Genomic DNA, 20,728 nt, shown 5'->3' with positions numbered 1-20,728 from the left:
GTTAAAATATTCGCGTCCGACTTGTATGTGGGAGGTTTGTACCCATATACCTTGGGTTTTTCGTATACTTTGTGTTATGTAATTTCTTCCAACATTCTTACGCTATTCATTGCCTTCCAAAATAGCGAACAATTTCTTATTTTCCCAACTCTCCCCTCTTCCTGTCCCGAGAACGGGGTTGTCTTTTTTTGCTTTTCCTGGTGTGCCATTAAATCACTAAATACCTTCAAAACCCTGCCTTTTGATACCAGATGTTTCGAAAACGGGAAACAAAAAAGGTAAGTGTAAACGGATTCAAAATAAGATGCAAATTTATTAATTCCACTTCGAGAACTCAAATGTTCCTGATAAACTATATCTTAATGCGTTTAAAAAAATATGATACGGTATGAAATATGGTGAATTATACCTAACTAGAACAAACCTACCTAAAATTACTGTAATTGCTTGTTAATATCAAATACTTCATGATCCAATATGTGGTTTATTCACCATTACAATTCTGTCATTGCTGAAACAAGATCTCTCGATCTTAAAAAAATTGGTACGGTGAGGCAAACTAGTGTGATTCAGACTGACAAATTATGATCTGAGTTTGACTCCATTAATGGAGCGGTTTTCAAAATTGAGTGTCGAAAGTAATTCCGCCATTGCTTCGGTTTTGCTTTCCTTTAGTTCCTTTGCTCTGTGATTAGCTAGCAAAACTCGCGCCACTTTCTTAACCAATGAGAAGTAAAACCAAAAACAATCGTGCCTTGCTCAAACGCGTTTTCCCGCGCTTGGCACCAGTTACATGTATTTGCTTCGCATTCTGATTGGTTCATTGCGCTGTTTACGTTTGTTGTGATTGGCCAGAGTAGTTACTTTGGTGTTGGTTTTATGACACTCAATTGACAAGCACCCTGCAATAGCAAACGAAAGGCAAATCAAGGCAAAGAGCAACTGCATTTTCTTGGTATTAAATTCCAGCCAACCCCTACGTATTGAAAACTACTATTGCACTGTTACTTCGTCTGTAACGAACATAAATAGAAATGAAGTGAATTGGCGTTCACAAACTATTATGAACTAATACGTTTAAATATAGTTTAAGTTCTTAGATTATTTCTCTCCTTAACAGTTGCTCTTATTATAAGAGGTAACTTACGGCAGTCATCATGGGACATTTCCTAGATCTAACTGCCTTGAAAGACTGCTAATTTGAAGGTAGTGAGGGCCCTGGTTTCCACGGCCTTCTTTGAAAGCAAGTTCCAGGCTCTCGTCCCTCTCAGAGAAAAAAGGGGATAGTTATTTGAAGTAACAGAACTACCATAAGAGAAGAGGAAAAAACATATCTAAGCAAAAGCCAGCGCGGCATCTACATTCTATTGCCAAAGAATTATGTCTGACTAAATTGAAATGTAAGCTTGGCTTCTTTCCGCAGCCCCTACTATATTCATTGCTGTCAGCGGCTTTTGGCAAGTTTCTCCAGGAGTCGACTGACGAGAGCGGTCCATCCTGTCTGATGACTGAAAAAATAACAGCGTAGGATTTTATTAGAAATATGAATCTAGAATCATTTGCCTGTGAACAGGCTCCCGAGCGAAGAGTTCGGTTTAGGACTGGGAGGGACCTTTCGTTCTCGCCCCCAGACCGAGCTCGGTTGGCTTTGCTCGCCGATTTTTCTCTTGGCCCCATACACGACTTTGGAGCCTGTTCGCGGGCTTAGACTCATCGGATGTAGTCCTTACTTCTGTGTCTGGCTGAAACACGAAATTGTGACATTCGAGAGAATTAAAAGCTTTGTTGAGCAGTACGCTCGTATGATACTGATCTTTATTTTTGTACATGATCTATCAAACTTTTATATTCCATATCAAAAACTGACATTAAAAGAGACATACGTATTCTTCAAAAATGATTTAAAAGAGCCCAGGGAGGTAACTCTACTGGGGAAGGCTACATTGCATATGAAATCCTAATGTGATTTATCCAAATGAAAAATATTGAATAATACTCTCCTGTGGCACTGTTTATTGTTTTTGCCAACGAAACATAAATAAATAAATATACCGTTTATTTGCCACATTACAGAATCAACTGAATTATTCACATATTTAATAAGGGTGTTACAAATGAAAGCTCTCGAGCAGTTGTTCCTCGTGGTACTGTTTATTACGCTCTTCAAAACGTTTCCTATCTCTTTAAGCTGGATGAAAGACTGGTGGAAGCTATAAATTATATTGCGTAGTACTTTCTTGTAATGTTGTTATAAATGCTTTGGAGTTGGTGAAATTCTAACGTTTGAGTTTATGAATGAAATCCTAAAGTACGACGACTCAGTTGAAAGCTACTTAGATGATGGTTGTTTGACCATAGTAACGACAAAAAAACAACAAATTAACTGAATATTTTTACTTGTTTTAAGCTTCAACATTTTTGACAGAGGGAGGATTTTTCAGCCTCCGTTTTCTATTGGCAAACAATGCTCAAGTGGGGAAAGTTTTTTTTTTTTTTTTTTTTTTTTCAATTCTGCGTCTTACTTCCCCACTTGAACATTGGAGCTTCCTTTCACAACACACCCACCTTGCGCCACACCCTCGTCCCGTTTCTGGATGGAAGTACTCGTAAAACAACACCAGATCGTTCCAATGTGCATCATAAGTGTATCTATCGTCATCTCCGTGGCACGGCCTCCGTCCCTCCTTATTGGCCAGAAACAAAGAAACTACGCGTCTGCTCAGTTCGAGGGCGACATCACGCAAGCGCATACGGTTCCCCGACCGGGTGGGGCACTCGATGGTAAATGTTTCGCCAAAGAAATAATCGTAGCGTTCGAGGGCTTCGATGAGAAGGTAGTTCACTGAAAACAAAAGAGAACAAAACAGTTGGTTTAATTTACAGCCAGTGTTAGCAAAAGAGCGGTTAGTTTGTAGTAAAGGAGGCGAAACTATCGGAAGAGCGTTCGACGTTTGTTGTCGATAAGCATATAATACGAACTCTACGAATGTCATTACTGACTAACGACAGTAATTTTTATTGAGGATATCAACTTCATTAAAAGTGATTTACAGAAGGATCCTCTTAAAGACTAAATAGAAAACGTAAGATAAAAATAGCTACGCATTGCGTACATGTCGGTGGCGCTGACCACGCGCTGCGGACCTGTTTGTTCACTCACTCACTTACTCTCTCTTACGTGACTCACGACATAGTGAATAGAGCACTATACAGTGCACTACCCACAAAAACTAAGAAGTAGTATCTCAATCATATGGAAATGAAAAAAAATCATAATTAGGGTGGATAAGATAATAAATCTAAGCAAAAGAACCACTGATTCAGTATTCTCAAATGTTTTTAGTTTTTATCTAAAGAGAGGTCAAATTTGGTTCCTGAGTCCAGCTGTCCTTCTTGTGAATTAATTCAAGTTTACTTCATTTACCACAAAATGTTTTGGAAGGTACACACACAAAAAGGTTATACGTAAAAACAGAAAAGTAGCGAGTACGCCTTAAAAGAAACCCCAGGTTTTATAACGTAAGTTTTGCCCGTTACAAAATTTGACCGATATAGTAAATGTATAAAGAAGAAAGAGAACGTCTCTCTTCAAATCCTCTTGCTCCGGGATCTCAAAAAACCCAACGTTTCCAAATTCAGTTTCAATTCGACAAGGAGAGCGTCCCTAATTAGTGCTCTGCGCTAAATGCATCGGAAGTAAAATAAAGTGATTTGTATTTTATTTAAAAAAAAGAGAAGAAATAACCGGAGAAGCAAAATACAAACCACGCTTAGTTGCCTTCAGCCTGAGTTAAGTACAAGTCAAGGACCAAGTAATGTTTAAAACACGAGCGGCAGTGTTTTATCGGGATTTAAAACCACGAGGCGCAGCCGAGACCCGATAAAACACATGCTACGAGTTTTTTGAACGGCTTCAAAAACATTCCTGGAAAAGCGTGTGTCAAGAGACTTCATAACAATGATGCTTTTGTGAACGTTGGAAATTAGCATACGAGAAAAACATTAAACACCGCATACCAATAAGAAGGAGGTTTTATCGGGTTTTAAAACCACTGCACGTGATGTTTTATCGACCATTTGATAGGTCAATGGGCTTATGAATTATTAATGAGTTTTTGAAGCACGTTTTTACATTGGTTACTCACTGCAAATCCAGATTGGTCCGCGCCAGTTACTGTTCCCACCAAACATGTACGTGTCAGACTCGCCTGGTACATACTGCACGCTGTAACATTCGCCCTCTAGCTCCAACTTAAACGGATTCTTCTCGTGAAACTTCGACAACGAGCGGATACCATAAGGAGAGAGGAATTCGTCTTCGTCTAACACATAACTTAGTACGCGGGTGAGTTGGTCCTTGGTGGGAATGGCCAGTAAATGATGGTACTGACTCTCGCCACATTTTTCCATGTATGAAACCTGCAAAAACCGAAAAGATTCCCATTTTTAAGGGAGGGGTTCACGGTTCTGCGCATGTCCATAAATCAAAATACTTTTTCGCCTTTGCTCGCTATGACCCAAGCCTGTTTAATTTAATTCGTTGCTTATAAACCATTCGGAAGGGAATAGGTAACTCGGGTGGTAATTTTTTCATATGATTGTGTTATTTCGCATACAAATAGCTGTAAACACATCAACCGTGAAATAAATCCTACGGGTCAACACTAAATTCAATATCGACAATATGAGTACAATCCACTAGCATTATCTGTGAATTTTGGTCATCAGTCACTTTGCTTGGACTAATTATAGAATGTGGTTACTGAAGTACATGTGAGTGGGATTTTTAAGGCCATAACGTTGATAAGAAAGAGAAAACAGCATTTAGATTCATGCACATGCGCTGAAATGTGAACCCCTCCCTTTAAGGACAGTGCGTTCTGTTCCTACTACGCATGTGTTGTTCATCTCGGAATGGTCCGAGAAACTTGAGTCTCTTAAGGACGGTGGCCACTAAAACACAGATATTTTTGCACGGTTTATGACAATGCGACATACTCCATCACATTATTTCCACTGCGCGTATGCCACACATTGACATTCCAGTCCTAGCAGTATGCAGAATGTTTGTCCCATGAACCTAGTTTAATGGCCTTAGCTCCCACGAGTCTCCTGTAGCTCAGTGGTAGAGCATCCGAACTAGTAATCAGAAGATCTTAGGTTCGACTCCTGATAGGAGCACTCGGATTTTTTTCCGAGTATGCCTGTGTCACTTACTGATTAATACATCATTCTCAGAAAAAGGAGATGTTTGCAAGGGTCTGACCCGTCTAACCCAAACCCACTGTGAAGTTGACAAACGAATTTCGCGCGTGATCTGCACGTTTACTAACCTGAGAGGCCAGGTCTTTCCGGTTTTTCATAAACCAGTCTAACCGCTTTTTAAATCCGGGAAGTTTGTTCACGTACTCGTCATCAAGCACAAGACAGGCCATCAAGGGAACGAGGCCAACCATACTGCGCACGCGTAGTGGTATGGAGCACGAGTCTGAACTAAGATGATCGTAATAGAAGCCATCCTGTTCATCCCACAAGCCTACCCCGTCAGACATTTTGTTAATGGCGTCTGAGATCTGAGTGAAATGCTCGAAGAACTTAGAGGCCATGTCTTCGTATGTGTCGTCGCTTACGGCGAGGTCAAGGGCGATATTGAGCATTATAACACAGTAGAAGGCCATCCACGCCGTGCCATCAGCCTACAAAGAGAAAGTCATTCATATTGTAACTGAGAATCTGGGGGAAGACAGAACACACAAGTACAGGACTATGAGAGAAAAAACTTTTCCAAATTTGTATCTTCTTCAGCTGGTCACGTGGCGTGTTCGGAAAGTGGGTACTGAGCCCAGATATCATTAATAATTACTTTTAAAGTATTAATCCCAATAGGCCATTTCCGAGTTGCTTTGAGCCTCATTACAAAAGCGAGGCTAAGTCCAAAGCTTTTCGTGTGAAAATTAGTTTCGTTTGCTTTATAAAAGAAAACTAATTCACATAATAAGAACTTCGCACTTATCCTCGCGGTCTATTGATGTGGTATCGATATAGCGCCACAAAAGGTCGCACCTGTAAGAGACTGGCCTGGACAGGCAAATCCTTGGACCGGTCAAAGATTCCTGAAAATGAAAGAAAATGCATTACTATTAAGGCTATTAACTATAAATTTCAAGTGATAAGATAGATACTGCTGACTTTGCTACCGGCAGTGAGGGTTGGAGAAAGCTAAGAGCAGCCGCCTGCATTGTAGTCGACCGAATGAAAGATCATTCAGTCAAATATAATTATTCGCAACAGGATACTGTCTAGATGAAGGGAGCCATCGCTTTGTCGTTGATAACATTAAAAATAAAAGAGGAAACAGAGAGGAATGGGACATTTGAACTTAAGATTGGAAAGGCGTCACCGAAATGAAGGACAACCGCTTACCAATGTTATCAAGTCCAAGAAATCCACCGCCAAAAATGTTCTTGCCTGAAGGATCCTTCCTGTTTACCCACCTAATCACAAAACACGTTCAAAGCATAAACTGTAAATTTAGGTATCTCTACCCAACAAACACTCCCCATCCCCACCATGGATGGGGGTGTGGTGACACTATCTGGCTTTACTTAGTTACCCGTGTTTTCCCGCTCTTGGCTCTGGTCGCACGATTCTACTTTGAGTTCTGATTGGTTCTTTCGGCCAACTATGGCTTTGGTTAGTCGCGTCCCCCCTACGCCCCAACCCACCCCCCCCCCCCCCCCCCAGCATTTTATGCTCCTGGATCAACAGAGATTATGTGGAGTGACGTTTGATTATCTACGGAAACAAGAGAATAGCAGAGATTCCAGGGCTCGAAACTATCGTACTTTCAGGTCGAAAGCAGACAAAGCAAAAGACAAAAGACTAACACCTTCTGGAGTGCTGTTTTGATCACTGATAAAATCTTTTAAGTCGTTTGTTTGATAGTAACTGTATGTATGAAGTGTTTAAACAAACTGTCGTAAAATGCCGTTTTTGACCAAAAAAAAACCTTCATCAGTGTTAACATCGACAATGACCGTCAATGTTGGTTAATGAAGGGCCAGTATATGCAGTATAGTGAAAATCTTGTCGCGTCGTTATGCAGTCGCACTAACAATCACGAGAAACCACTCGCTTACCACGTGAAATTAATGAGCAGTTTCTGAAAACAGCGCGCCAGGAATTCGTCATCCCGTGCTCCCTTGCGGCCTGTCATCTTGTAGACCATTAAGCATGCGAGCGCATGAACGGGAGGGTTTACATCACCCAGGGCGAACTCATAAGCTGGCAGCTGGCCGTTAGGGGCCATGTACCACTCTCGCAGAAACAGCAACAACTGGTCTTTAGCAAAATGAGGGTCTACTTTGCTCATGGGCAGCATATGGAAGGCTAAATCCCATGTGGCATACTGAAAACGAAAAATACAACTAAAAATGATTGACCAGTGGCAGTAGTTTAGTTCAGCCGGGTGTAGCCAAAATCGGCTACAATCTATGATCGGATTAATTAAAATAAGTTACACTATTAACAGTTGTGGAAAAAAGAGTCGCGTCTGACTTACTCTTTCAAAGCGTTTCTACTTTCCCGAGCTTTTAATTCTATTCCCGTTACCATGACCCCTACCAAGACATCGTAAGCGCTTTCTCTCTCTCAACCGTTTCACTCTAACAACGTGTTATGTAGTTCTAACTTTTGAATGCGTGGAAGAAATCCCGCGTTGTAACCATTCAATTGAAAGCTCTTAGGAAGTACTTTCCGATACCACGATTTGCTTTTTCTATGTGGCCCAACTAAACAATTATAGATGGTCTAGGTGAAGTACTGATTCATGGCAAATGTTTGGCAATTGAACAATTTAGTTGAAGCAGAAAAAAAGGATATGGTGGGGGAGAGGTGTCGCTGATTAACTTGCAAGGAGCAAGGTAAAAAAGAAAAAGAACAGGTTAAAAAACGAAATTTATGTGGAATCAGGAGCTCATTATTCGGAGAGGCATTTGCTTGGGCGTTTTCACAGATCGGTCTAATTGTAGATACACATGGGAATACTATTTCCTGTTTCACATGAGAAATCTACAAAGTTTGAAACTGGTTCGCAAGGCTCCAGTGGGAGATTCATTTTGTGGGAACTTCAAACTAAAAATAAATAGGTCTGTCAAAACGCCGTTACAGGAATACATAAGAGTTGTACGCTCCCGATAATAGGCTCCTGGCGCATGGAATAGATTTGCTAGAAATAGACTAATCTGGAAAATACGAGTGCAGAGAGGCCTACATCCCACAATAGATGGAAACTAATCTTGTTAACTAAAAATGAAAACATTTTCATGAATTTTGGTTTGGAAGGTCATGGGGGGAGTGTGTTCCAAACCTACCCAAGGGTACTCCCATTTGTCCGGCATGGACACAACATCTCTGTTAAACAGTTGTCTCCACTCCGCTTCAGAGTTTCTTCCTGACAGCCTTTCCTCGGGCGGAACTGGCATCTCAGGGTCACCGATCAGCCAATCGTGAATAATGTAATGATAAAACTGTTTGCTCCAAAGAAGACCTGCATACGACTGGCGAGACACTTCGGTCTCCTCTGTAGTAAGCCCAGCTGAAAGAAAAAGCGTGAAACTTAAATTATTAGCTCTTTTGCTCACAAACATCAAGTCTTGGTTCGTGTCAGCTGGTTCTTGTTACTCTGAGTTTGTATATCTACTGAGGTGGTTCTAAATTTTCAGTCTGTGGATGAAATCCTAAAGTGTTACTACTCAAACGAAAGCTATTGAGCAGTACTTTTCTGTGATACTGTTTATTATGCAGTACAAGATAGTTATACCTTTTGAGTATGTGGATGAAATCCTGAAGTGTGACCATTCAAATGAAAGCTTCTGAAGGGTGCTTTCCTGTAGCGCTGTTTTTATCTTTTACAAAGTGGTTGTGAATGAGATCCTAAGGTGTGAGAATCCAAAAACTGGGAATCCGCACTTTTACAGCGTAATTTGGCAATCCCAGGTGGAAGAGGGCCAAAGGCACAAAATACGATTGTGGCCTTTTGGCGGTTACGTACAAACTGAATGCGAGTCCCGCCCCATTCTCCACACTGTAAGAAGGAACTAACGATGATGACTAAATATAACGCGAGAGAGGCATCAAGCCTTTTAGCTAAATGCACCGCATTGCTCAGTAAAGCAAATGTTTATTTATTCACATCAAACATTAATTTATTTATTTATTTACATCATTTTATTGTAGTATTTTACATTTTACGACTTACGTACTGTCATTTTTTCACTGTACAACGCCAAGAGCATTCAATGAAGTGGCAAGCTTACAAGGCTCCAAAGAGACCAAGGAGCAAAATAGAATTGAAAAAACTATCTGACTTGAATTAGTTACCCGTATTTTCCCGCGCTTGGCAGCCGATGCATCGCATGTTTTCCCGCGCTTAGCTCCGGTCGTACGATTCTGCTTTGAGTTCTGATTGGTTCTTTCGGCCAACTATGGTTTTGATTAATCGAAATTCAATACTGAAGCGTTTATGGCGTCTATTTCAGTCTTTCGTGTTCCCCTTTAGTGGTAGATAACACAGGGCTGCATCTTCACCAACCTCCCCAATATTTTTCCAGTCGCCCAAACAAACAGGATACACCTCCCCTCGGGGGATTCTAATGCCACTGTCGACTGGAAATTTGTTGATAATAAAATAAACCCTTCCCTCTATCTCCACTGCGCCCAAGTTGTTTGGAGGAATGTGGTTTTGGTCCACAGGACACCACTCGCCATTTTGCTCTCCGTAAACATCTACAGCGGTAGGCTCATCCACAGGGACACCACTACCCGCAATGTAGAGTCGGTCGTTTACTACAAAAAAGCAAGATCCAAAATGCGAACTCGCTCCGCCAACTGATGCCTTTTTCTGCCACTGATTCTGCTCTTCATCAAAGCAATACACAAGATGTCGCCATGCGCTGGCTGTTCGTGCATTGCCGTACTCATAATAAGATTTAATAAACTGACACTGATACATTACATAAAGCTTTGAATGAAGTCGCACTGCTCCACTGCAAGAACAATGATGCAAGGTAAAATCTTCTGGACCATCTCTCTCTAGATCTATTTTTGCGATGCTTTGCCACTGACGTCTCGCAAAGCTGTAGCGCTGTGGGACCTGCCTGAAATCTGAACTAATTGCGTACATATAATCACCTAACCTACATAAATGACTAACTGGAGCAAGCATGGGTGGCAGATTTTCCCACAGATTTTTGTCGACGTTGTAACAACAGACAAAGCTATCCTTCGCGTCATTAGCAGCAACATACAAGTTGTTACTAACAAGCTCTCCACAGACGCAAGAATCTGCACCAGGGATTACAGCCATGGATGACAACGGCTTCCAAAGTTTGGATTCAAAATCAAAGTACTGCACCTGAGACCACTTGGGTTTGATGGCAACAAGAACCTACAACAAAGGAACGCGACAGAATATAATCATGGCTGCAGATATAAAAGATTTGAAGGGTTTTGTGCAAAATGGGGCCCATATCGCTTTTTCTGCCAAAAAGTCTGAAAACGCTTCAAACTTGCTCAGTTTTAGTATACACTTTGGCTTTTGTAGGCTAAACCCAACATGGTATTAAACTTTTTCTGTCAAGATTAATTTACTAGGAAGTTCGCCTGTCTCTAATGTAGAGACAGCCGGAAGTGGCAGTTTCATTTGGTCAAATCCTTCTAAATTCAGCCTTTAGACAAAAAGCAAATACAGATCCACATTCAACACACAAAATCCGCATTGCATACTTAAGCTGGGTAAGTTTGGAGTGTTTTTCCTGTTTTTCTGATCTCTTGGCTAAAAAGCGATATACGCCCCCTTTTGCACAAAACCCTTCATTGGTTTCCACCGGTATTTTGTAATACTGGTCATTTCGTTTACCGTAACTGAATCAAGAAATGGTGGGAGGGTGGAATTTATTGCCCCAAATAGGGGGGGGGGGGGGGAGTTATTAGGCTTATTAGATGGGAAAAGAGGCTCGATAATTAGCTTCTTTGCGACTTCCGTCCATATGATCTCCCGTGATCTCAATTCTCTAACTGGAGTTTACGTACCTGGCCTTTTGTGTACATGTATTTTCTTCAGTTTATTTGTGGAAAAAATTTGGATTATGAAATAAGAAAATAAGCTGCGAAAGACTGGAACAGCCTTCCGATTGACCTAAAGGAAGCCGATGTTTTATCTGTTTTTAAATCAAACCTGAAAACGTTTTTGAAAGACTTTGACTAATTTTAAACCTTGCTTTTATTTTTACTCGATAACTTGACTTTTTACTATTTATAGGAACATTTTTACTTTTATCTATTTTGTATTTTGTTAGTTTATGTATTAAGGTAGGTTAGGAGGGCTCCACTGAAAATCGCCATGGCGAGTTGGACCCCCTCACTAAATATGGTTGTTATTGCTATTATTATTTATTATTATTAAAAGGAAAGTAAATAAGAAGAAGCGGAAAGAAGGTTCTCACCATAAATTGTTTACTTACCGAGATGGCGGCCCGTGGCTTTGCTTTCTCAGCAAACTTTGACATTTGAGAGGGTGCATTGAAAAAAATAGATGCATCAAATAGAATCTTCTGAATCTCTGAAAATCGTCGGGTTTCCTCCCTGCTGAGTTCCTCGATTAGCGTTCCAATGTCCACTAGCCCCAAACGAACCACGTCGATGATTTTAGCCGCGATTGGCATTCTCTCTTCCTTCTTGTAATTTACCCAATGCATCACGGATTTGAAGACGAATGTCTCTGAAGGGGCACTGAGGTCATCTCGCTTTAGAAGGGTCACTAACTGATCTGCGGTAATCTGGGCCAGGAAATATTCGCTGTCGCAGATTTCCCTGTACATCGAAGCCATCTTGTGTTCTGCGGCTTCTTGTAGATCTTTGAGACCGTGCATTTCTGCAATTGCAGTTAGCTGACAATACTTCTGCAGATCAAATCCAATCTGAACAAATTCCCTCTTCAAGAAATCGCAACACTGATGAACAACGTTTGTGATCTGAAGATGGTTAGCAGCGGCGAGAACTTCAAATACGTTGTTTTCGTTGATACGGATATCCCCACCGTAGATAGAATCTAACAGGATCTTCAAAACCTCGGCTGAAATACTTTCGTCTATCAATTCAATCATTTCCTGGTTCGATTCTTTCATTCCATTCGTAAACATGGCATGAAAGTAATCGCTATTCGCCGCGAGAACAATGCGATGAGCTGGAAAGATATCTTCACCGACTTTTAGACGCACATCGATGAATTCTTCGTGCAGCCTGAACTGAGCGCATTTGGACGAAAGACTCTCAGTCATTTTGTCCGATTGCAAAGCAAAGCTTTTACACGTATTATCTATTATGGTAAGCATACGCGCCCGGGCACACGCGAGATGGGGTATTATATATAAGCCCCTGCTGATTGAATAAGGAAATGTACATGTAACTTTTACCGGAAATGAAGTTCAACAGTAAGCAGGGTAAACCTGTGTGAGGAAGTTACAGTTTCTGAGTCACGTTGATTTGAAGGACCATTTGGTTTGAAAGCGACAATGCTTGCAAAAGTGGAATTACAATGGCTGTTTTACTTTCAGAAAAGCTGTAAAGAATTTTTAACCGCTCATGTGGTCAAAATCAGTGTTAATTTCCCTGGAGTTAAGGTGGGGGTACATGTGAATTTGAATGGAGTTTTAAGAGGGGTAAAAAGAAAGAAAATTATTTTTGGAACACCAACAGACAGTTGCCCCCAACCCAAGAGCACACCAGGTTGGTAGGGGACTGTTTGGGCGTTCACATATCAATTTTTAACATCAAATTCAAATTTTTAAACTACATCTGGACAAATCTTAACTATTTCTTAATTCTCCAAATTTTACTAATCTTTTGAGAAAAGCTATCTCCTCCCAAATATACCTAAAAATCGCCAAAAAATTTACAAAACACCCAAAACATTGATTTGTGTTTTGACCATACGCGAATGAGATATTTCCATTAAACCGATTAAAGCGACGTGAAACGGCTTTCAGGTATACCCCCGAGACCTTAGATCGAAAGCTCAGCACTGTACAAGGCAAAAAAAAAAAAAAAAACCATTGCTCACAGCTTTTGCTTTCCCCAGACACGCTATAAACCCCTCCCACCACCCCACCAATCTGGCTACAGTTCTTTTACCATATTCAGCCGTCAAGCTTTTTAACAGTTAGCCTGTGTAGCAGGCGTAATCGGGGAGGTGGGGGTGGGGGAGAGTGAGAAAAAGGGAGACAGTCCCCCACCTTCTTTTCTCACACTTTTTCTCGCTCCCCACCCCTCCCCAATTACGCCTGTGGTGAAGACAAAAAATCGAGCTCGGAGAGGGAGGCGGGGGGAGAAAGAAAGGGAGGGAGCCTGTAGACATTCTTTACGGACGCCGACGTTCCGCCCTGTTGTTATAAGCCATTTCTGAGTTGCTGTGAACCTCATTATGAAAGCGAGGCTAAGTGCAAAAGCTTTTCATATGAAAATTAGTTATGTTTGATTATGAATGAAAACTAATTTTCATAATAAAAACTTTGCACTTAGCCTCGCTTTCATAATGAGGTTCACAGCAACTCGGAAATGGCCTATTAGGCTATGAGTCATATGTCAACAAGGTAATTTTATGCCAATTATCCCACTCGAATGAGTCGGAATATCAATAATATTTGGCAATAACATTATTCATTGGGGAAATCCAGGGAGAACAAAAGCGCATAAATTTGTAGATTCTGCCAAAAATTCTTAAGACGCGACCAAAATTCTTAAACGTAAAAGAGTGCCGGTAGTTTCCTTGCTTGTTAGTCCTGGGCAACAAACGCCAAAAGATTCCCCGACCATACGATCACCGACTGATGAATCATCTTCAACGAAGAAGCGAAGACTTCTTCGTCTCCAGCACCGATTGCAAACGCTTTGAGGCCTAACCGAGGGAAAGATTTCATTTAATTTCCGCCTCTCCAAACTACAAGCCGAAGAAGCTTCACAATTTATGCAAATGTACACCACGTGACATTCAAACGATTCAATGTGTCAATATTCTTTCCAAAGCTGTCAACAATCGCCTATTTATCACAAGAGGGCGGCATTCAAAGAATGTCCACAGGCTCCCTTTCTTTCTTCCTCGCCCCCATACTGCGCTCCGCTCGCCCGGCTTTTTCTTTTCGCCCAACGCAAGCCTGTACTGTACGTACATAAAAGGCTCTCGTTCTATCACAGGTATCCCAAGCTCTATGACAGATATGGACCATGACCTTTGCGTGAGTGTTGTAATTTGAGCGTTACGGCGACCATCGCGTAATGCATCAGTCAATTCCAACAGTGCCCATCCCCCCCCCCCCCCGGGCCGACCCCCGGGAATTAGGATTTTTTGAAAATAAACTGGCAAATGCCCCAGCGCCGGAAAAAAATAGTTGTTCAAATGCCCCGGGGTGGTGGCTTAAACATGTCAAAATTTTTTCATTTTCTTCGTTTCTCGTCTTACTTTCAGTAAAATCTAAGCTAATTCAGACGAAATTAAGTCCTAGCTGGGTCTTGTTTCCCGTAGTTAGTGCAAAAATAAGTCATTCTACAGCTCTAGCGTCCCATCTTATGTCCAATCTAGACGCATTCAATAAGAAACTTACTGTATTTGCCGATGAATTTGTCATTAAGAAAGCGACAATGCTGTAGGGTGAAAAAAGTGAGATGGTCAAATGCCCCGGGGTAATTGGGTAGACGGGCTAATGCCCGACCCCCGGGATGGACAGTGTGGGAAAATGCCCCACTATTGCCCGGGGGGGATGGGCACAGCTGGAATCGACTGATGCATAACGGCGAAATTATAAGGATTTGTATGGGAAAAAAACGATTCCTACCTCAATTTCCTCGGGAAAGGATATAAGAGAGAAAGGCAATGGAACTAAAATAATAATAGGAATATTGCATCATACAATACTGAATGAAAAAAAAATTACATTTACATATTTAGGTCTAATATTTCTAATGTACAAAATGTCTAAATGAGGTATTTCATTCTACAGAAAAAATTTCCTAAAAAGATGAGTCTTGACTTTTTTCTTAAAAACATTTAAGTCTTCACAAGATCTTATTTCAAGTGGCAGGGAATTCCATAATTGGGGTGAGGCGACTGAAAAGGACCTTAATCCATAACTACAGAGTTGATATTCCATGTTAGCAAGGCGGTTACTGTTTAAAGATCTTAAATTACGTGGAGGAATAACTTCTGAATTAGTTCTGATAGATACGAGGGGGGCTAGACCATTTAAACACTTAAAAGTCATCAAAAGAATTTTAAAAACTATGCGCTCTTGTACTGGCAGCCAATGCAGTTCATACAACACTGGAGATATGTGTTCACGTTTAGCTGCAAGCGTAATGATTCTGGCCGCTACGTTTTGAACATGCTGCAGTCTCATCAAAGTTTGTTTAGGCAGTCCATACAGTAATGAGTTACAAAAGTCTAATCTGGAGGTAATAAAGGCATGTACGAGGATTTCAGTTGTATGGCGAGTGGTGTATTTTCTTATGCGACTAATATTTTGAAGATGATAAATGCCTGCTTTACATATAGCACTGAGTAACATGGTTTTCCATAGAAATGAAAGTATCATATTAAACAACTCACTGGAATCGCACTTAATCGCTTCAAAAACCACATAGGAGAAAGAAAAACAGACAAGGGAGTTCAGGTATTTTTTTTTATTGAAAACTCGTTGGCATTTTTAAATTGAACTAGGAATCGTTTTTTTCCCATACAAATCCTTATAATTTCGCCGTTATACAATGGTCTCCGTGACGCTCAAATCACAACACTCACGCAAAGGTTAAGGTCTACATGGCTCAAAGAGTTTGGAGTACCTTTGGTTCTATCTCAGTTAACCGCCAATTATTGGTTGGAATCTTCTCTTTATTTTAGTAACCTGTTCGTATAATTTTTTTTACCTACTTTTTAGTTAGTTTTAATTGGTATAATCTATTATCTTTCTATCTATCTAATGATCTATCTATCTGTCTACCTCTCTGTCTGTCTATCTGTCTGTCTGTCTGTCTGTCTATCCGTCCCATATGCCACAGCCCAATATTAAACTCCTCCCCTTGAAGGAAGCCCCATCCCATAAGTGGGTGCGTAGATTAACCCACCCTATCTGCAGGCCTACCTCAAGGACTTAACCATGAAAATCCTTGGGATTATTATAATTTTAGCACCATTATATAATAACAAATATAGTCAACACTTACATGGTATGGCAACCTTATAGAATTCATTTGCTTCTTGGAGACGTTTCTGAATTATGGCTCCAAAATTCCTTTCAGCAAATGGCTCGCTCACAGTCTCATCCTCAGCCATGAGCCGACACCTTAGAACACATTCGTCACCAGGTTGAACTTCAAGCAGGTAATAAGGGGCCACTTTTGTGCCTCTTTTCTTGGGATTTATGACATCTTTTTCACCATTGATAATAAAGCGATGAAACGCATCTTTTGTGTATGTTGTGTAGTTGTCTGAGCCAAAGAGATGCTGCAAAATATGAACGAGGTTCAGGCAACTGGTTTAAAAAGAAATGCAACAACTTTTCATGTTTTTCTGAAAGTTTGGTAGCACATATAAATATTCATACAACTGAGGAAAGAAAACATATATACAATGAACTACATACATACTTTATTGTCGCCTCCCCAGTGGGGCTTTTCAGGAACAATAAATAAACAACTATAGTAATAACAAAGCAATTAACTTCAAAAGTGTTACAAAATTCTCTAATTGTGCTAACTAAGAAATGTAGTTAGTTAACTAAAAAAACATGTGGAACGAAAGTATTGTCCAACTATCAGCATCTACTAAAGACTATACCCTCCTGTAACCTTATTGGGTAAAGGGGGGGGAGGGGGGTGCTCCCATATTCATGTATATCATATATGGGGATGTGATATTTATTTTAAATTTGTAACCAATTTATAAGTTTTTTGCTTGACACTGCCATAGAAAGGCCAGTAGACAGGGTACACAGGTGCCCTTCTGTTACCAGTCCAGAGAATGGGTCAAGAAAGATTTTTCCCACTTTTGCCAATTTAAGTCAGATCATGATCCAGACCTCCCCTGCCCCCCCCCCCCCCCCCCCCTGTCCCCTAAACCTGAGCTTTAATTATTATAATAAATTTGTGATTTTAATAAAATTTTAACAAATGAAAAACAGCAGTGATTATTATCTGGTCATTTGAAAATGAAACTTGTGCTGCACCTCTCTCTCTCTCTCAGACAAAATTAATGTCTACAATAATTATTATTTTAACATTACTGTAAGTTTAAGTTTGGACCCCTCCTATCAAAAATTCCTAGATCCATGCGTAACTGTAATGTTGCTATAAAAAGTGTCTTTACAATTAAGCCATTAACAGGGTAATTCAAATAAACAGGGTCAGGCTTTGAGAGCTTGGGAGGTTACACTGGGACCCTCCAAGGGTGGGTGGGGGCTCTGTAATCAAGAAACCTACCACAGTGTTTGTTTCATTCTCAGTGAACAGAAGCTCTGGTGTGTCATCTTCAGGTCCCACATCCACAACAAAGATATACTTTCCCAAGGTTTCATGCTTACATTCCACTATGTCCGGTCCTTTTTGTATGATGCTTGCCTTACGAGTGCAACCTTCATGCTTACAGCCCCAGATCCAGGTGTTTCTGAACCATAATGTCGGTAAAACATGAAGTCGTGCTGTGTCAGGACCACGGTTTGTTACTGTTATCTGTATAAGGATATCGTTGGGTGTATTCTTTGCATACTCAGCACACACGTCCCAGTAACGACTTTCATTAAATACACCTGAAAGAGAATATACATTTTCCAAGGAAACAAATTTCAGTTTTGAAGCCTGCGCTGTTAACAGTGCAACAAAACATTAAGCCCTTATGTCTGTAGTAAGGTGTTCTTACATGTCCTGTGTTTTGGTTACCCCTAAGTTGAGTTCTCAGCTTGGCCAACCCAATTCTGGAGCCAATGAGGACAGTTGAACACAGGTGTTAATAATGAACCAAGAAAAATTACACAATCTGGGCGCTGGGTACTATGCCTTCTCACCTGTGTCAGGCAGTTCAAATTCAGGTTCTTGTCGTGATCGATTCCGGTTTTCATTTACAAGCCAACCATAAGGATATTCATTCTGTGGGTATTTATACAAAGCTTTCATGTAAGAATGAGTTGGAGTTGAGTCAAGATAGTAGTAGCATTCCTTAACATCTTCACCATGGTTACCTATAAAAACAACCATTCAACAGCACTAAATTAAGAAACCAAATAATACCAAAGAATACAAATATGTAGTGACACCAACCTTAATTTTTACGGCCACTTAAAATTTCTAGTCATTTTCCCGACTAAAAAAATCACTGGTGAAAGGTTTTTCACATCCCAGCTGCTAGCTCAAGGCTTTGTTTCCTGCATGCATAGCTGTTACAGACTATTGATACCAAACATTTAATAATTTCACTACATGCATAGCAGACTCCTGCTACCTCTAACATTCGAAGGAAGCAAAAATGTAGAAGGAGAAAACAGATGTTGAGATAAGGTGTGGAAACTACTGTTAAGAGCATCGATATCCAATGGAAACAATCTCTGTTTGAGATTGTGAGTTGCTCAAGGTAGCTGGTATTTGAGAGTGCAGGAGTCTACTGTAAATATGGGCATTACATATGGTTATCACATCACAAACTTTTAGTTCGTGAACATTAGCTTTAGATTTTTAAAAAAACTTGTTTTAATTATTTGCAAATCACTTTACATTAACATGGTCAAAACCACCTTCTTCGGTACTGTTAATACCTTCAGTTCCAGTCAAGCCAAAGAGTCTCTCCTTTAGAATGGGATCTTTCTCATTCCACAAAGCCAAAGCAAAGCACAGCCGGCACTCCCTGTCTGTGATTCCTAGCAAACCGTCCTCTCCCCACCGATATGCACGTGATCGTGCTTGGTCATGAGAAAAGTAGTCCCAGCTGTGAAAAAGAGTTGAAACAAATGTTTAAAATAACATGGAATATGTTTCAACGCAATGAGGATTTGATATGAGTTGATCCGCTACAGTCTGCTGTACAGAAGCATCAGAGGAGTACCCCTGGGAAAAGACAAACCCTCCCTCCCCCCCTCATCCCTGTCCCCACTACTAAAGCTTGTTAAGATCTCCATGAACCTGGTGATCAGGGTCTAGTTGTTCAAAGCCCGATTAAGCTAATCCTGGGTTAATGAAACTTTGATTTGGGTATTTTACTAATCCGTAAGGATTCGTTCCCAAGGATTTTTGTCCTCAGTTTTGTCTTAGACTTTTCTTTACCATTAAATTAAAATGAGCCTTTAAAATCATCTTTAATGAGCGAGTTGCAAACCTTGGTGAACTTTTAATCGTGGATTAGCGTTAATCGGCTTTCGAACAACCCGGCCCAGGTGTTTACTAAGGACACTACAAGAAATGGTATTTATTGTTAAAGAAGCTTTAGCAATTAATGGAACAAACAGGAAAACCAAACTGCACACTGTGATGCACTTCTGAACTTAGTTGAGTACCTGTGTGTGTGTGCGTGGGGGGGGGGGGGGGTACTCTATATAACAGACTATACAGGTACAGAGTGTAGGTTTTGCTCAAAATTGGTACCCTCTTCGCGCTTGCCGTATGCAAAAATGAGCAAAATGCTGTCAACTGAAAGGATAGCAATTGAATCTGCTGGGAGGGTACCTAAAACTGGTTCAGCCTCCAGGTAGAGCCTGCCCATATGAAATGTTATTGAGTTTCCCCCACCTCCCAGCCATCCCCGGGCAAGCAAAACGTTGCGTCGGCTACTAATAAATATTTATATAACAATAAATATTCTGATAATTTTTCAGGTGAAATATTTTCAAGGAAAATTTCACACTACGCGTTCGATTTATTTTAATTACGGAAAGTGTCAAAATCCTTCAGACATGCTAAAAAGGTTGATAAAGAACACTTGATTATTATTTTTTCTATTAACTGAATATAGAAATTGACAACAAAGCCACGTAATATTGGCAAGCTTATGTAATTGTATGTGATTAGAGCACTGATTAAATATACGGAGATCAGATTCATAATAACAAAAAACATTTTTTTCGAATCCAAAAGTCACAACACATGAACATCTTATATCCGACCAGCAATTAAGTAACAGTCTTAAGTCTATGTATTTAAAAAGGGAGGCAACATAGTCAAGTGACCATGTAAATTCCGCTTTCTGATAAATTGAGAATAAATTCGCTTACGAGCTAGACACGATCATCATTGTGTTAAGATCGATGTACATGTCTTACCAAGCTCCGTCCAAAGAATAATCTTCTCTTACAGTTCCCCACTGTCTCTCTGATAAATACGGCCCCCATCTTTTCCAGTTCTTCTCTCGTTTTGCATCTTCTTCTAGCCTCTTCGTCTCGGCCAAGTTATGCTCGATTACAATAGTCGCCTGACGCTTTAGCGGTTTCTTCAACATGACAGCTCAGATTTCGTCTTTTCACCTGTTCAACACTTCCAAACTTGAATTAAACATCAAGCGCGCCTTGGCCGATCCCGATGGCCGAATCAAACGAAACAGCAAGGAACTGAATTCCTAGGCGTCTGCAGAGTTTGAAAATAAATTGACCTGGGTTAAAATCATGCAAATACGATATTTGTTTACCTCAAATGCAGCCAACCA

General features: G+C 40.5%; 2 protein-coding genes across 2 annotated transcripts; both read right to left on the bottom strand.

Moving 5' to 3' along the window:
• Positions 1–293: 293 nt before the first annotated feature.
• Positions 294–20,555, bottom strand: LOC146476594 (uncharacterized). The gene is made up of 13 exons (XM_085114471.1): positions 20,349–20,555; positions 18,852–19,021; positions 18,108–18,281; positions 17,527–17,852; positions 16,273–16,552; positions 8,373–8,596; positions 7,140–7,408; positions 6,424–6,494; positions 6,064–6,113; positions 5,334–5,696; positions 4,146–4,419; positions 2,566–2,842; positions 294–1,508 (listed from the first exon to the last, which is right to left on the bottom strand). The coding sequence occupies exons 1-13, from the start codon at positions 20,522–20,524 to the stop codon at positions 1,445–1,447; spliced, it is 2,718 nt and encodes a 905-aa protein (XP_084970597.1). The 5' UTR covers positions 20,525–20,555; the 3' UTR covers positions 294–1,444.
• Positions 8,611–12,898, bottom strand: LOC146476595 (actin-binding protein IPP-like). Its single transcript, XM_085114472.1, has 2 exons — positions 11,523–12,898; positions 8,611–10,447 (listed from the first exon to the last, which is right to left on the bottom strand). Exons 1-2 carry the CDS (start codon positions 12,390–12,392, stop codon positions 9,536–9,538), a joined length of 1,782 nt encoding a protein of 593 aa, XP_084970598.1. The 5' UTR covers positions 12,393–12,898; the 3' UTR covers positions 8,611–9,535.
• Positions 20,556–20,728: the final 173 nt, after the last annotated feature.

Source organism: Pavona decussata, unplaced genomic scaffold (assembly GCF_977016875.1).
Source record: "Pavona decussata unplaced genomic scaffold, jaPavDecu1.1 SCAFFOLD_76, whole genome shotgun sequence".
NCBI classification, from domain to species: domain Eukaryota; kingdom Metazoa; phylum Cnidaria; class Anthozoa; order Scleractinia; family Agariciidae; genus Pavona; species Pavona decussata.
Note: the sequence above shows the minus strand (reverse complement) of the source record. Positions and strands in the feature narration are given on the sequence as shown.

What these genes read in the sequence shown, in the direction of transcription:
- LOC146476594 (XM_085114471.1), bottom strand. Translation starts at nt 20,524, where the DNA reads ATGTTGAAGAAACCGCTAAAGCGTCAGGCGACTATTGTAATCGAGCAT. An exon ending in TCTTGGACTTGATAACATTG is followed by an intron (nt 6,114 to 6,423) that starts GTAAGCGGTTGT and finishes TTTCATTTTCAG; the next exon opens with GAATCTTTGACCGGTCCAAG. An exon ending in CGGACCAATCTGGATTTGCA is followed by an intron (nt 2,843 to 4,145) that starts GTGAGTAACCAA and finishes TTTTGTTTTCAG; the next exon opens with TGAACTACCTTCTCATCGAA.
- LOC146476595 (XM_085114472.1), bottom strand. Translation starts at nt 12,392, where the DNA reads ATGCTTACCATAATAGATAATACGTGTAAAAGCTTTGCTTTGCAATCG. An exon ending in AGCCACGGGCCGCCATCTCG is followed by an intron (nt 10,448 to 11,522) that starts GTAAGTAAACAA and finishes CCTTTGTTGTAG; the next exon opens with GTTCTTGTTGCCATCAAACC.